The sequence below is a fragment of the Pelmatolapia mariae genome, linkage group LG6 (genome assembly GCF_036321145.2).
Source record: "Pelmatolapia mariae isolate MD_Pm_ZW linkage group LG6, Pm_UMD_F_2, whole genome shotgun sequence".
NCBI lineage: Eukaryota > Metazoa > Chordata > Actinopteri > Cichliformes > Cichlidae > Pelmatolapia > Pelmatolapia mariae.
This window is the reverse complement of record NC_086232.1, coordinates 21632432-21649765: the sequence shown is the minus strand read 5'-3', so window position 1 is coordinate 21649765 and position 17334 is coordinate 21632432. Positions and strand designations below refer to the sequence as shown.

The 17334-nt window shown below is 40.1% G+C and overlaps 1 protein-coding gene across 2 annotated transcripts; it reads right to left on the bottom strand.

Moving 5' to 3' along the window:
- Positions 1–1096: 1096 nt before the first annotated feature.
- On the bottom strand, positions 1097–14501 carry LOC134628559 (beta-galactosidase-like). 2 transcript variants are annotated; one of them, XM_063475262.1, is made up of 16 exons: positions 14299–14501; positions 12513–12682; positions 12021–12171; positions 10941–11001; positions 10761–10855; positions 10489–10669; positions 10273–10331; positions 10073–10194; positions 8758–8798; positions 8543–8655; positions 8289–8363; positions 8044–8133; positions 7846–7959; positions 6247–6378; positions 5692–5931; positions 1097–1735 (listed from the first exon to the last, which is right to left on the bottom strand). In XM_063475262.1, exons 1-16 carry the CDS (start codon positions 14350–14352, stop codon positions 1481–1483), a joined length of 1953 nt encoding a protein of 650 aa, XP_063331332.1. In that variant the 5' UTR covers positions 14353–14501; the 3' UTR covers positions 1097–1480. The 2 variants fall into 2 exon arrangements, with proteins under 2 accessions (XP_063331332.1, XP_063331333.1); XM_063475263.1 differs by lacking the exon at positions 14299–14501 and adding an exon at positions 12963–13029.
- Positions 14502–17334: the final 2833 nt, after the last annotated feature.

The window sequence follows — 17334 nt, the reverse complement described above, 5'->3', positions numbered from 1 at the left end:
CTTCTTCAGAATTTTCTGTTAGAGAGCAGAATTCATCCATCCATCAAGTTGTGCAGGTCCTGCATCCTGACACAAGGATGGATGGATCCATTGTTTTATATCCAATTCTGACCCTAGCAGCCAAATGTTGCACCCGAAATCGAGACTTGTTAGAGCAGGCAATGCTCTAAGTCAGTTCAATTTTATACAGCGCCAAATCACAACAACAGCCACCTCAAGATGATTTATATTGTAAGTTAGACCCTAGAATAATACATACAGAGAAAAACCCAACAATCATATGACCTCCTATGAGCAAGCACTTTGGCGACAGTGCACTTTTAACAGGAAGAAACCTCCAGCAGAACCAGGCTCAGGGAGGGACAGCCATCTACTGCGACTGGTTGGGGTGAGAGAAAGAAGACAGGACAAAAGCCATGCTGTGGAAGAGAGCCAGAGATTATAAAATACTACCCAATCTACTTATTGTTGCCTTCCTATCAGCTGGAGACAGTCTGGCTATTCTCGTCTGACCTCAAAACACTTTCACTCAGAGAACCGCTGCTCACTGGGTATCACAGTTTTGTGCAGGAAAATCCCAGCAGACCAGCACTATCTGCAATATTCAGACCACGTTCAGTCACTTAGACTTTATCAGGTTGTTTTCACCATGACTACATATCTAAATGCATTGAGTTGGTGCCATGTGATTGGATGATTAGACATTTGTGTTAACAAGCTAACTGACTCAGTATATCTAATAAAGTGGCCATAATGGCTTTGTTTGCCTTATGGTGATGGATACATCACACCCAGTATTTCCCACCACAAACAACGCTTACCCTTTATAGAGAGGACTACATGTTTTTGTGCACTTAAGTGCAGCCTCACCCAAGGCCACTTCAGAAGAACGTTACAGCCATGTTTTTGGACACAGAGAAGCCTCGGCAGCAGATCCCAACCCTTCCAACCACTGTACCACCACAGCAGCCAGGCAGACTGGTATCTTTTCATACAAAGACAAGACAAAGGGGATTTTTGAAATTCCAAAATTATTTGGTTTTTATTTGAAAGGTGTATAAAGGTAAATCAAACTCAGAGTGCATGTAATGTAATGTAAAAGATTAAAAGCAGCAATCCCGCAGTAATTTAAAAATACAATAATTCCCTGATCTGAGTTTTGAACAACAAAGAAAAAAAAATCTGCTTTGAGTGGCTTTCACTTCATTCCCTTTTTGAAGAGGAAAAAAAGTCTCTGAATTTGGAATCATGTGGAATCAGTGAGGTAGAGAAACCTGAAGTTAATGTGCTGATAAAAAACAGGCTAAAATAATTCAGCAAAATGCACAAAAACACACATCATTGATATCATTTCCCAAATTTAACCACTTTTCATAGTTTAAAAAAAAGAAAGATTGTTGAGGTGACCCAACAAGTGCTAAATCAATGAGTCTAAATGTGCAAATAGATCCCTTTTGTGCAGCGGGGAGTTTTCTTATCATCACAGTAAATCCTCTTTAACAAACAGCCTCCTGTGCTGTTTGTAGTCAGACTGGACTGTTGCATTGAGGATGGGGGTGTTGGTGAACTCCACGGTGCATGCTTCAGAGCCGCAGTGAGCCCCTTCCAGCTCCAGGACGGTCACATTGTTTGGTGTAGCTGTACTGAGGATGTTAGCAGGGACAAAAAGTGTCATCTGAGGCCCTCGAGTCGGCCAGTAACGTCCTACATTAAAGCCGTTTATCCAGATCTGTCCCTGAAAAACACAAAATCACAAAGACAATTCAATTCAATTCAATTCAATTTTATTTATATAGCGCCAAATCACAACAAAAGTCGCCTCAAGGCGCTTTATATTGTACAGTAGATAGCACAATAATAAATACAGAGAAAAACCCAACAATCATATCATATGACCCCCTATGAGCAAGCACTTTGGCGACAGTGGGAAGGAAAAACTCCCTTTTAACAGGAAGAAACCTCCGGCAGAACCAGGCTCAGGGAGGGGCGGCCATCTGCTGCGACCGGTTGGGGTGAAAGAAGGAAAACAGGATGAAAGACATGCTGTGGAAGAGAGACAGAGATTAATAACAGATATGATTCGATGCAGAGAGGTCTATTAACACATAGTGAGTGAGAAGGTGACTGGAAAGGAAAAACTCAATGCATCATGGGAATCCCCGGCAGCCTACGTCTATTGCAGCATAACTAAGGGAGGATTCAGGGTCACCTGGTCCAGCCCTAACTATATGCTTTAGCAAAAAGGAAAGTTTTAAGCCTAACCTTGAAAGTAGAGATAGTGTCTGTCTCCTGAATCCAAACTGGAAGCTGGTTCCACAGAAGAGGGGCCTGAAAACTGAAGGCTCTCCCTCCCATTCTACTTTTAAATACTCTAGGAACAACAAGTAAGCCTGCAGAGCGAGAGCGAAGTGCTCTAATAGGGTGATATGGTACTACAAGGTCATTAAGATAAGATGGGGCCTGATTATTTAAGACCTTGTATGTGAGGAGCAGGATTTTGAATTCAATTCTGGATTTAACAGGAAGCCAATGAAGGGAAGCCAAAACAGGAGAAATATGCTCTCTCTTTCTAGTCCCTGTCAGTACTCTTGCTGCAGCATTTTGGATTAACTGAAGACTTTTCAGTGAGTTTTTAGGACATCCTGATAATAATGAATTACAGTAGTCCAGCCTGGAAGTAATGAAGGCATGAACTAGTTTTTCAGCATCACTCTGAGACAGGATATTTCTAATTTTAGAGATGTTGCGCAAATGGAAGAAAGCAGTCTTACATATTTGTTTAATATGTGCCTTGAAGGACATGTCCTGGTCAAAAATGACTCCAAGGTTCCTCACAGCATTACTGGAGGCCAAGGTAATGCCATCCAGAGTAAGGATCTGCTTAGATACCATATTTCTAAGATTTTCAGGGCCGAGTACAATAACCTCAGTTTTATCTGAATTAAGAAGCAGGAAGTTAGCGGCCATCCAGGTCTTTATGTCTTTAAGACATTCCTGCAGTTTAACTAATTGGTGTGTGTTACCTGGCTTCATGGATAGATAGAGCTGCGTATCATCTGCATAGCAGTGAAAATTTATGCTATGTCTTCTAATGATGCTACCTAGGGGAAGCATGTATAATGTAAATAGAATTGGTCCTAGCACTGAACCCTGTGGAACTCCATAATTAACCTCAGCATGTGAAGAAGACTCTCCATTTACTTGAACAAATTGGAGTCTATTAGATAGATATGATACAAACCACTGCAGTGCAGTACCTGTAATACCTACAGCATGTTCTAATCGCTCTAATAGGATATTATGGTCGACAGTATCAAACGCTGCACTGAGGTCTAGCAGGACAAGCACGGAGATGAGTCCACTGTCAGAGGCCATAAGAAGATCATTTGTAACCTTCACTAAAGCTGTTTCTGTGCTGTGATGAGCTCTGAAACCTGACTGAAACTCTTCAAATAAGCCATTCCTCTGCAGATGATCTGTTAGCTGTTTGACAACTACTCTTTCAAGGATTTTTGATATGAAAGGAAGGTTGGAGATTGGCCTATAATTAGCTAAGACAGCTGGGTCTAGAGATTGCTTTTTAAGTAAGGGTTTAACTACAGCCACCTTGAAGGCCTGTGGTACATAGCCAATTATTAGAGATAGATTGATCATATTTAAGATTGAAGAATTAATTAATGGCAGGACTTCTTTGAGCAGTTTTGTAGGAATGGGGTCTAAAAGACACGTTGATGGTTTGGAGGAAGTAATTATTGAAGTTAACTCAGAAAGATCGATTGGAGAAAAAGAGTCTAACTTAACATCAATGGTACTAAAAGTAGCTGTAGACGATATTACATCTGTGGGATGATTATTGGTAATTTTTTCTCTAATGATAAAAATTTTATTTCTGAAGAAGTTCATGAAGTCATTACTAGTTAATGTTAAAGGGATTGTTGGCTCAGTAGAGCTCTGACTTTTTGTCAGCCTGGCTACAGTGCTGAAGAGAAACCTGGGGTTGTTCTTATTTTCTTCAATCAGTGACGAATAGTAAGATGTTCTGGCTTTGCGGAGGGCTTTCTTATAAAGCAGCAAACTATTTCTCCAGGCTAAATGATGATCCTCTAAATTTGTGACACGCCATTTCCTCTCCAGCTTACGAGTTATCTGCTTTAGGCTACGTGTTTGAGAATTATACCACGGAGTCAGGTACTTCTGATTTGAGACCTTAGTTTTCACTGGAGCTACAGTATCCAGAGTCGTACGTAGTGAGGAGGTAAAATTATTAACAAGATAATCGACCTCTGTTGGAGTAGCGTTCAGATAGCTGCCCTGCTCTATGTTGGTACAGGGCATTGAAGATGATAACAGTGGGTGGATTATATTCTTAAACTTAGTTACAGCACTATCAGAAAGACATCTAGTTTGATAAAGTCTACTCTCCACTGCTGTGTAATCAATTATTGTAAATGTAAATGTTATCAGGAAATGATCAGACAGCACAGGGTTTTCAGGAAACACTGTTAAATGTTCAGTTTCTGTGCCATATGTTAAAACAAGATCTAGAGTGTGATTAAAGTGGTGGGTGGGTTCTTTTACATTTTGAGAGAAGCCAATTGAGTCTAATAACAGATTAAATGCAATTTTGAGGCTGTCATTTTTAGCATCTACATGGATGTTAAAATCACCCACAATAATTATTTTATCTGAGCTGAGCACTAAATCAGATAAAAAGTCTGAGAAATCAGAGAGAAACTCTGTGTAAGGCCCAGGTGGACGATAGATGATAACAAGTAAGACTGGTTTCTGAGTTTTACAGCTGGGGTGGACAAGGCTAAGCATCAGGCTTTCAAATGAATTAAAAGTCTGTCTTGGTCTTTCGTTAATTAATAGACTGGTGTGAAAAATTGCTGCCACACCGCCCCCTCGGCCTGTGCTTCGAGGTTTCTGGTAGTTAGAATGACTCGGGGGTGTTGATTCATTTAAACTAACATAATCATCCTGCTGCAACCAGGTTTCTGTAAGGCAGAGTAAATCGATTTGTTGGTCAATTATTAAGTCATGTACTAACAGAGACTTGGAGGAGAGAGACCTAATATTTAATAATCCACATTTCACTGTTTTACTCTTTGGTTCAGATGTGGATTCTGTATTGTTCTTTCTTTTTGATTTTTTATGTTTAAGTTTTTTATTGCTGGTTTTTGGTTTGTTTTTTGTCTGTTTGGGAGCTGACACAGTCTCAATGGAGATGGTTTTTTGGGGGGGTAGCGGGAGGAGAGAAGCTGCAGAGAGGCGTGTAAGACTGCAACTCTGCTTCCTGGTCCCAACTCTGGATAGTCAGATTTTGGGGGGTTTAATAAATTAAGTAGACAAGCTACTTAGCCCATTTTTCATCAAAATAAAATTAAATAATTAACAAAAATTGTATTTAAATGTATTTATATCTTGTGTATCTATCTAGATGTCAAAGGGCTAACACACCACCTGGTCCTTAGTTGCATTTTTAGGATGCAACTAAAAATGAATATTCAGTCTGTATACTGTCACATAAACAGATGTACTTTGGGGTCGAGACTGTCACCTTCTATCCAGCAGACCCTCTAAAACCAAAAATATTCAATGCATAAGAACATTCAACAGAGAAAAGCAAAGCCTGTCTTTTGACAAGTTAGCACCAGTGCGTGCTATAAAACTCCTGTGCATGTCACATGCCTTTCTCCAACTGCTCAGCTTGATGTAGGTGTCCTGAGGGAGGTCTGGGATGCCGTCGGGTATCACGAAGCTTCCCCCATAGAAAGCTGGAGGGGAGAGATCAGCTGGCTGAGGTGGATCAAAAAGGGCCGGCTCTTTTTCTCCGAGGAGGCCCTTCATGACTGCTTCATCAATACTGAGACTGTACATGGTCCAGTCGGTGAGAAGGTCCGCCCCCAGGGTCAGATTAGACACCAAGCCCTGTGATAAGAGAAGAGAAGATCTGGGCAAGAGCTCATGGGACTGTTTTTTTTTAAACAGCTAACAACAATAATAATAATAATAATAATAGATAAACAGCAAATAGTTTTGTTTGTGTGTCAATTATTATGTTTTAATATCTGATCTCTGATTGATGAAACTCTGAAGAACCAAAAAAAACCCTACATGAACCTCTGGACAATTTTTGCAAAAGTGACCAATTTCCACATGACCGTAGACCTGGGATAGTTACACAAACACTAAAATGTCCAAAGGACAAACATCAGCACGACATGTTGTAGCACAGAAACAAACCTTAAAATCGTTGATCTGTTTTCCGTAGTTTACTCGGCCCATGTTCTCCACCAGTATGTCCACCTGACTTCCAGCCTTCCCGGTCACATTGATGCTTAAGACTTTATCCCTTTCAAGAATTCCTACAGCCAGCTTGAGAAGAAATAAGAACGGTTTTATCAGTAAAAATCCAGATTATAGCAGAAATAATCACATTTTCTTGATCAGTGCAAAGCAGTTTGGGGGAAAAAGTGGAGAATATATCAAGTTTAAAAGCTTAGCCTGTTTTGTTTACTAATCTATCTTATTATACTACCTGTAGTTTTAGACTTAAATGAAAATGTAAGAAAGATTAAGAACCACGAGGAGGTAACGGAAATGGCACTTTTAAAATATTATTTTCAAAATAATGATTCACAAAAAACCCCACACCAAGTGTCACATCTGAAACAGATTTTAAGGGAAATTTGATTTTAAGGGGAAATCTAAACATCTAGACCTCCTTTTTCTTTTCTTTTAATTTCAGTTCTTTTAAGATGAAGGAAGAAGAATCCAGATGCAAAAAAATAAAAATAATAAAACCTACTCAGTGAAAAAGGAGAGAATGATTTCAAGGTCTCTGTGAATGGTGGTCTCTCACGGATCAGCGGTCTTTGATCAGTAGTTGTTGATCAATGGTCATGACAATTTGCATATTAATGATCAAGAAACTGACCTCACAGCCCATCATTCATTCAGTGGGCTAGTTTCAGTTGTTGTGCATTGTGTACTGTTTATAAGGTTGGGGAAACCTGCAGTCAGCTGAGACTGAACTAAATGTTTTACCCACTAAAAACGCTACATCTAGATGAACAGAATCAACCTTTTGGGGTCTCTGTTTGTACTGAACAATAATCAAAGGAAAGTGGTTTTATGGGTTTCTTCTGCTGGCAGAAAACTGTAAAATTACTACACCAGAATCATGCAAAACTGATCAGTTTGCTCAAATGTTGCCAACTTCATGCCGAACTTCTTATATAGCGGCTTTCTGCTCAGTTAAGTTAGAACTAATAAAGTCATTTTGTCTTTATTAGTTCTACCTTAATTGTGGAATTTCTCTTTTTTATTTATCCTGTTGTTATTTGGCAGTGAAGTGTGCCGTCCTTGTCGTGTCATTGTATGCGGCTGTACTTTGTGGTTATTGCAGATCAGTTTTTTTCAGTGTTTCATTTCTGTTTTCATCTTTTGTAACATATCCAGCTGCATCTTTAATGATTTGGCATTTTTCTTCTTTTATCCACAGCGGCTACTGCAAAAAAAAAAATTATGGGTCTTGATGCAAAAGACATCAAAGTTTGTTAATGAATAAATAAGTGACTTACTAAGCCTGATCAAAAAAACATCTATTTAAAACAAAACATATCAGAGGGACTGTGAGGGTTTTGCATCTGAAAAGTGATTTTTTTAACAAGACAACAACTTAATGAAAGCAAAAGTTGTGTAAGTTGAATGATGCATACGTTTGGTTTCCACCGAAATATTTAAGAACAACAGCTAGTCTAAACTTGAACTGACTGAGCGAACTGTGATAAAGTCTGGCTTCATATGAAGAAGGACCTCCACCTAACATCTGATACTCACCCCGTCCACTGACACGTATGCTCTGTCATGGACCCCGTTCAGCGGAGATGACAGTGGAGTTGGTGTGGTGCAGTCCGTGGGCAGGGTGGTCCTATAGAGCATAAAACCAAAAGCCTAGAGGAGCATAAGAGACTCGTTAATGACAGTACAAAGTTATTATTGCTGATAAAACAGGAAAAATGGAACAATTACTGGTACCTGATTCAAGTCGATGAAAGTCTGAGGATGGATGCTTTTGACAGGGCCAGAGAGGGACAGTACGTCTAGGGCATCCGACACGGTCTGGAGCTGCAGGTGGCACAAGGTCAAACTTTACTCTTTAATTTTCATCAGTCCATAAGATTTATTATCCATTTTTAATAAAGCAATCTGAAAATCATTATTAAAGTGCTAAAAAAGTAGCTGTTTTAATGACTTTAATAAAGGTGATGAGTATCACCCACCTTCTTCATTGTTACGGCACCATACGCATACTTTGGAGTTGATGGTGGTATCGGCCCCTCTGGTACCTTACTGTACTGTTGGAAAAATGCAAGTTTGTCAAAATGGCTTACACAAGAAAACCATACTCAAAAAAACAATGAATTACTCATTGTAACTACAGTTAGCGCATGCTAATGAAATGCTGCCACAGTGTTTTATTACCTTCACAGATATTAGACACTGTAAAAGTAGAAGCTTACGCTTGTGTTCGTACCATTTTGATCACCTCTCGGATGGCAAAATATTTCTCTGTGAGGTCTCCAGCTTCTGTGAGCGGAGCATCGTAGTCATAGCTTGTAGGCTGTGCAGCGTATGGCATATTAGCCCCTGAGTGTATTAAGTGACAGTCAGACAAATAGCAGTGTTTTCGTCAGAAGTCATGTGAAACAATCATCATCTCATCAGACCAGTTTGTCAAAGTGGACTCACCATTCCAGTATCCAAAGTTGGTTCCTCCTATGAACATGTACCTGTGTGAGGAGGAAGGAACGTGAGTATATAAACTAAAGTATGCACCTGCTGTATTTGCAAATGTAGAGCAATTAGCTAGTATCCAATTATTTTACATAGCAATGTGTATACTCTTACAATGATTTAGCCCATTTCAATCACTGTTTGCCATAGTTTCACCCTTTTTTCTCAAGAAGGAAATGTTCACGTGTGGATTTAAGATCAGACTCATTATTAATCACACACTACACAGAGTAATAATGTCTTACAGATCTGCTTCTTTTCACCTGCTCCCTGTAGGGGTCACCTCATGTGCCTCAATGTTACCCGATCTCTTAGCACGTCACACCAACTCCTGCTCCTTTACTACATCCATGAATCTTCTCTTTTCCTCCTGCCTGACAGCTCCGTCTTTAACATCATTTGTCCAGTATATCCACTATCCGTCTTATACGCATGTCTAAACAATCTCAGCCCTGTCTCTCTCTCCCTCAGTGTCACATGACTTTTTTTATAACCTCTTTGTTACCATTATTCACAACTGTGTTGTCAAAGGAGATGTCTTTTTTTTTTATTGTAGAAGAAACATTTGGCTGAAACTTTTTGATCACACTACCCTGTGGCTTCCATTATAAATGCAGGCCACTGTAAGTGCAGAGCCCGTTAGTGTCAACTTGTTAACCCTTAAATGTCGGTCAGTCACCTGCTATGACAAGTTGGAGATGAGGAGAAGGACACAAGACAAAAGACACACTGTGGAAATGTAGAATGGTGTACAAACACAAGACAATGAAAAAGGTAAATGAAGGAGAAATGCTCAGTGCATTATGGGATGGGGTGGTAGATAGGTACCAAAGATTTTTGTCACTTAAGCCTGTTGCAAGGTTGTTGCTAGGAACGTCTAATTTAATGTTTGTGTGGCAGTTGTAAAATTAAAACGATACAATGCCAGTGCATAAATCCTAGAAATAGGTCAAAAAAAGTTGAATCAACTTTTTTTAGAGATTTACTTTCCTGGATGATTGAGAATGCATCAAGACCTAGAAATAGGTCATTTTAGCATGTTGCTAAGTGGCTGCTAAGCAACATGATGCTGCCATAATGTCTGATAGATAAGAACCTTCAGGGGCCTATCATGTACCTGTGCACCAGGTTTGGCCAATCACTGTGTTAGGTGGCAGTTGTAGCAGTGGCTTGATCCCTGGAGGCATCACTTCACCAATACATTTCTAGCTTTAGATGATGCAGCCCTTCACTGTCTCTAACAATCAGTCTCTGAGATCCATAAACTCACAAGTTGACGTTTGCTCCCATGAGCAGCATCTCACTGAGGACCTTAGCCACTTGAGTGGGCGACACGACCGAGTGACGTGATCCCCAGTGGTCCAGCCATCCAGTGTAAAATTCAGAGTTCACCTGTGAACGAAACAACACCGTGAGCACCTAAAGAGAAAATGTGCCATGCTGTGAGAACATTGTGAGGGCGACCCTTACCAAAGGCCCGTGAGGTTGAACTTGTCGCTGTGGCTCAAAGGCAGCAGTAACATTAGCACCTAGCAAAAGGAAGAGACAATAATAATCATGCATTTGTTTTTGCTACTTCTCCGTGAATGACTAATGAAATGTGACAAGAAGTCAGTGCAGAAAAAAACAAGAAGTTAGCTTAGAGTGTTCACCTCACTCTGCATTCTACCGTTGACAGATACCTACCCGGCCCAAAATCCACAGTGGCATAGAGGTCTTGTATTGAGCCACACTTGAGGTAGCCCAGCCCAGCCCCATCTGTAGTGAACAGCACCACCTCGTCACCCAGGTAAGAGCGGAACAGCTTGGACAGGTGACGCATGTAGTTGTAGTCACAGGCGAAGTAACTTCCGTATTCATTCTCCACCTATCAAACAGGTATGTAATGATGATGTAAAACATAACAACAGCAGCTAAAGCAGGTACAAATCCAAAGACCAGGAAAGTCCTGGACTCACCTGAACAGTGATGATAGGACCACCATTCTGATAGAGATACGGCTTTATCATAGGCAGCAACTTCCCCATCCATTTATCCACTGCTGCAATGTAGTCTGGAATACACAAATGACTCTGTTGCGAATCGTGTTGTATATACAATTTGCACTGGTTACATTACCATTTGCTTTTGTTTCTCACCTGGATCTGTAGATCGCAGTACGATGTCTTTCTTTTTGAGAAGCCAGGCAGGCAGACCACCCTGGTTGGCAGAAATACACAAAAATAGATAACATGAAATTTTAAATACACCATAAAGTCCAGTGAAACTTAAACAGCAGAAATATAACTTGCAATTGATACTAATATTAAGAAACTTTTGCTAAATGCATGTTTAAAGCATAGCATAGAATCTCTGTTTCTATTTGCTGCAGAAATGACAATTACTATGAAGACCACAGAGTATGTATTGCAGGGGAGGTTAATTATGCAGCGTGATGGGTTTCTGTGGATGTTATGATGCTTTGCACCAAAGGTTGGGAAGCTTTGTAATTCAGTTCATCCAGAGGGAAATATAAAATTTTACAGCAGTGTTCCTGGTCCCGAGAGGATCAACTCTGTTGAAATTTGTTACTTATCCTTTTATCCATCAATTATTCATCAACAGTTTCTGACCAAACATTTAAATAAAAAGGAAATCAATTCTATCTGATTCATAAATTGCCGCAGATTTCAGATGAAGGTGATACTAAACTGCACAGTGCTTCTGTAATAACAGCATGACTTTGCAGCCTGGATGATGAACAGGCTTGACTGCATTCCAGACTTCTCACCAACTAAAAGCATTTAGTGCTTTAGTAAACCAAAAATACTGCAAAGAAGACCCCCAGGGCTGTTGAGCAGCTAGATCTGATATGAAACAATAGCAGGACAACATTCCTCTCCCGAAAGTTGGTCACATCAGTTCCCACATGAAGAAGAAGGGATGCTACAGAGTGGTAAACATGGCCCATCCACAACCTTTTTGAGGCACGTTGATAACCTTCAAATCCAAAATTACCTTTTTTGTGCTCAACTGTGAATAAAAACACCACCAAATCACTGCACTATACACAGCGTCCCAGCTTTTTTGGAATTGACTGTGTAGATGAACGGGTAAGAAGCGGTTAAGATCGATGGAGGGATCGGTCTCTCCACATAATTAATAAAAGGCAAATGCATGTTTTAAGTGTCCTTTAATAGTTTATTATAAAAACACAGTCAACAAGCACTTTCACTCACCATGTCCCACTCTGCACATATGTAGGGTCCTGGCCGGAGGATGACCAGCAAACCGATGTCCTGCGCCAGCTTAAGGAAATGCTCCAAATCTCTGTCTCCACTGAAGTTGTACAAGCCTGGAACCGCTTCATGGTAGTTCCAGGGAACGTACCTGCAAAGTGACTGAAACGTCAGTGTCATCTAAACCAACAGGAAACCTGTCAGATGTGTTTGTGCTTTCATTAACATGAAGTTTTAAATCAAATCATACATCCTTAGTTCTATAACTATTTTGTCATGATTATGCCGTATATTAATTTGGATTCACCAACATGTAATCTGTTAACAGTTTAGTTTATAAAGCATCATAGTGCTAAGATTATATGTTTGTTTGCATCAACAGAGCAAAACTGTCACAGTTATTAACTTATAAGCTGAGTTCATTCGCTTGAGTTTCCACATCAGTCCCACAGATATGTGAAGATTACAGAGAGTGAGAGGAAGTAAGCCTACGTCTGGATGGCGTTCAGGCCTGCCATGTACATCTTGAGCAGCCGATCTTTCCAGTACACTCTGGGTATCCTGTTATAATGTATACTTCCTGATATGTATTGAAACTTCTCCCCATCTTTACGGAAGCAGTCATGCTGGTAGTCCACAGTGAATGAAGGAGATTCCCCGAGCTGTAGACAGATCACAACACAATGGATTCAACACCGGAATCTTTTTTTCCCTTTTTTTAGCATATTTGTCACACTTAGATGTTTCATATCATTTTAAAATTAGACAAGGATAACCCAACCACATACAAAATATTCATTTTAAATGATGATTTAATTTCTTAAGGGAAAAAAGTCATCTAAACCTACCTGGCGCTGTGTGAAAAAAGTTATTGCTCCCTAAACATAATAACTGGTTGGGCCAATCTTAGCAGCAACAGCTATAATCAAGCATTTGCGATACCTGGCAACATCACTGTGGAGGAATTCGGAGTTCAGAGTTGCTGGTGTGTTTCAGATCACTGTTCTGCTATGTAACTCAGGTGAGCTTGAGCTTCAGATATTCTCCTTCAGAATTTGCTGGTCGAGAGCAGAATTCATGTTTCTGTCAATTACAGCAAGTTGTTCAGGGTCTGAAGCAGCAAATCAGCCCCAGAACATAACACTACCACCACCATGTTTGACTGTTGGTATTATGTTCTTTTTATGCAGACCTTCCAAAAAGTTCAGGTTTTGTGTCATCAATCCACAGAATATTTCCCCAAACGTCTTGGGGATCATCAACATGGTTTTCAGCTGTGGTTTTCACCTTGAACTCTCCCATGGATGCCATTTTGCCCAGTCTCTTTCTTATTCTTGAATCATGAACTTCACTGAGGAAAGTTAGGCCTGCAGTTCATTGGATCTTGTTCTGGGTTCTTCTGCGACCCCGTTCATGAGTTGTTGATGCGAGGCCGTACACTCCTGGGAAAGTTCACCACTGTTCCACGTTTTCTCCTTTTGTGGATAATGGCTCTCACAGTGCTTCACTGGAGTTCCAAAGCTTTAGAAATGGCCAGGCTGATCAGCATCAATGACTTTATTTCTCATGTGTTTCTTTAGATTGTCCCATGATGTGTTACTTTTGGAGATCTTTTAGCCGACTTCACTTTGTCAGACTGGTTCTGTTTAAGTGATTTCTTGAATCAGCAGGCCTGGCAGTAATCAGGCTTGGGTGTGGCTAATGAGACTGTGTATATTCATAATTTGAGAAAGAACGACATTTAATTTTTCACATAGGGCCGGGTACATTTGGATAACTTTTTTTTGTTTGTTTGTTAAAAAGTGAAATGATCAGTTAAAAACTACATTTTGTATTTACTCAGCTTATCTTTGTCTAACATTACAAATGTGTTTAATGATCTGAAACATGTACGTGTGACAAATATGCCAAAATATAAGCAAACCAGGAAGCGCTGTTTCTGAGCACTGTATATTGCAGTGGTCATAATTTGGCAAGTTCATGTTTTTATGGCACAGGACTGACACCTCAGGTGATCTCAGGATGTCTCAGCAAAAAATGTCTCATTAAGATCCTGTAGTTATCCCAAGGCATTCCAGTGTAACCTATGTATCGACCAGTCATCTTTATAGTCTAAAACTCTGACAAACAACAACCGATACATGAGCTTGACGCTACAGATGTTACAAACCTTTATGATCTCACATCACAGCACCCTATTTCATGTTCGTGTAATGGGGCTGCAGAGCATGCACGAAAAAAGTTTAAAACTTTATCTTTAAAAGCGTAGTCTACTCACTGATCGTCCAAAGAGCATCAGAAGCAGCACGCTGCCAGTTCTGAGCAGCAACATGATTACGAGTCCTCTCAGGGGTCCTGCTGCTCTGTTTCAGGCTCGGAGCGCATCCAAAGTTACCAAAACATGCAGTATTTACCTGCACACGGTCAGCGACGGACCTTACGTCCCTGGATCTACTGCGCTGTTTTCATTGAGTCGTTTCATTTGGGCTCGCGGAAGTGAAATCATGTGACGTGATATGCTGGTGGAGTGTGGACGCTTTTACATCAGCAGAGGGCAGTGTTGAGCTTTTTATTCAAAGGGTTTGAAATAATGACAGTCATTGTTTTGAACTATGGGATAGAAGCCTTTTTTTAAATGTACAATCTGACAGTATAGAGTAAAAATACAATGTACAGCAGAAGGAAATATGGGTACGAGAAAGACAATGTATTAAATCCACAATATTTTTATGTCTGGAAATCATGAGAGAGGTGAGGAACAGATGGTCTGGACATGTGCAGAGGAGGGACAATGAATATACTGGATGAAGGATGTTGAATAAGGAGCTGCCAGGCAGGAGGAAAAGAGGACGGCCTAATTTTATTATTATTATTTTTATTATTATTATTATTGTGCCGTCATATGCTGGTGGCGTATGGACGCTTTTAAGCCAGCAGGTGGCAGTGTTGGGCCTTTTATTTAAGGCACTGAAGACGTTTTTTTTTTAATATTCACAATGTAACATTTTACTTTAAAAGGTGTGTCAAGTAAGCTGTTTCATTTGGACTGAAATCGTTTTGTGTGTGTGTGTGTGTGTGTGTGTGTGTGTGTGTGTGTGTGTGTGTGTGTGTGTGTGTGTGTGTGTGTGTGTGTGTGTGTGTGTGTGTGTGTGTGTGTGTGTGTGTGTGTGTGTGTGTGTGTGTGTGTGTGTGTCTTTTAGTTACCTGCTTTTTTCTCTACACCCAAGCTGGTGAACCTATGAGGGACACTGTGGGGTGGCCTACAGATACTTGGTCTTGTCCTCGGTGTGAGCAGGGACACTGTGTGAGAAAACTGTTTGGATGTGGTTTAACTAGAGATAAAAAATAAAATGTGGAGATAAAGACTTTGTGCAAGTTTTTGAGAATTTTGTAAAAAAAATAAAAACAGTGGAGGATGGATGGCTGGTTCACCTCTGACAGGTGAGATCCCACCCTGAAAAACTTTAGAACAAAGTAAGGCAGTACAGTCACGAGTTCTGGGCCTTAAAGTTTTTACACCAATTGGTCAGGCACAGTCTAATTCTCCTTAAAGCTTTGATCTTATTGCAGTTAAAACAAAATATTGAATTCTTTATAAGCAATATAATTATACAGAAGGCTGATGAGCCTGTGAGCGGTGGGATGGCCATGTGTGTGGAGGGAAAACAAGTTCAGGTTCCCCTGTGATGGGCAAGATTCCCCTACAAAACAACACCCATGAACACTTGAAAACACTTGGCCTGTTTTCTGCTGTGAGCAGTAACATGTGCAACAGTCTATCTTCTGGGACCTTGCAAAAAAAAATCAAAAGCTTTCAAATTTACAGCAGATAGAAGTGAGAGAGGGCAGAGCTGTGCTATTTAAGAAGGTTTTGGTACGCTTTGACGTGGATTGACTTTATTGATGCCTGGGGCTTGGAGTGGCAACTTCTAATATGCTTTTTTCAGGTGATGCATCCTTATGCTGAAAAATACTGACAGTTAGTGTACCAGAGACTTGGATCAAATACAGTTATTAAATTAAATTACAATTACAACAGCAAATTAAATTACAACAAGCAAACCTGTCTCAGTGTTCCTGTCAGTACCTGATTAATAATCGATTAACATGGTTGGACTAGACAGAAAGGAAGTTTTGGGAAGGTCTAAAAAGGTGAAAGGTCAAATCATGTCATAGTTTCCTGTCCTCCAGGTGCAGTTCTGTTGTCTAGCTTTCTCTACTTCTATAAGTTGCATGTATGTTCTTTTCCAGGAGTCGGTGTGGTCGAGGGAAGACTCAAGCAGACAAACCTGTTTCACATTTCCACTTACTGACAGCACTTTCCTGTCCCATTTCCTCAGTCTCATCGGAGACTCATCTGTTCTGGAAGGTTAACTGCAAGCCTTACCCTCCCAGTTCCTATGGAAATACTTGTCTGAATCCATGTTTTGGTAACACTTACCTGAGGGAAGTCCTGGTCCTTGGAAAACTGCTTGCGAACATTCTGTGCTGTTGCACATTCCTGAAACTGTTCACTGAAACCTGTTAAATGGTTCAGCTGTCTCCCATCACTGTGGATCTTAGGTAACACCTAAACACTAACACACTTTGCCAGGATAGTGATGAAGTCATTCTGGCGTTAAAGTCAGATTCTTCCATCAGGGTCTGAAGGGTGACTAAATGTAATCACATCAAAGAAGGAAGAGGATATTTAGTTAAGAAAAAATGTTTTCACATCTCCCACAGTTAAAGCTTGGCTAAGGTTAAATGGCACGACTGAGGTCTCAGTTTTAATATCTGCTTCTAATAACTTCTGATATTTATACCTGTCATAAAACATAATTAATGAGCTGCACTATGAAATATAAAAATACAACAAATCAAAAAAGGGGGTTGCAAGCTTTACTACTTGCATGGGTGTGATATGATGAATCCAAACAAAGCCCTATTCCTTCTTTTTGAACTAGATTTGCTGCCCTTAAGGAAAAAAAGAGTAAAATAGTCAGCCTTCATCAAATACTTTGACCACTTTCCTCTTGTTTGTATTTCAGCGTCATTTCAGGATCTTTCTCTCTGTGTTCTGTGGTTCACTTCCAGCAACCTCGCCTTAATAAGACATGCAACCAAAGAGACTGACTTCTCAAATTTGATTGTGGCTGTAAAGAAAGAAGTCACCCAAAATCCCAGTGTGTTTAATTAGTTTATATGTGAACTGTGACAAGCTAAATTCACTCACTATCTAACTCTAGAGGCCCCAAACTTGAAGTAGGTTATTAATTTATGCTTATTTTTCCACAGCCCTTAAAGTCACATAAAGTCAGCTTTTTAATAGATT

What these genes read in the sequence shown, in the direction of transcription:
- LOC134628559 (XM_063475262.1), bottom strand. Translation starts at nt 14,352, where the DNA reads ATGTTGCTGCTCAGAACTGGCAGCGTGCTGCTTCTGATGCTCTTTGGA. An exon ending in ACTGCGATCTACAGATCCAG is followed by an intron (nt 10,856 to 10,940) that starts GTGAGAAACAAA and finishes TGTGTATTCCAG; the next exon opens with ACTACATTGCAGCAGTGGAT. An exon ending in CTTTCATCGACTTGAATCAG is followed by an intron (nt 7,960 to 8,043) that starts GTACCAGTAATT and finishes ATGCTCCTCTAG; the next exon opens with GCTTTTGGTTTTATGCTCTA.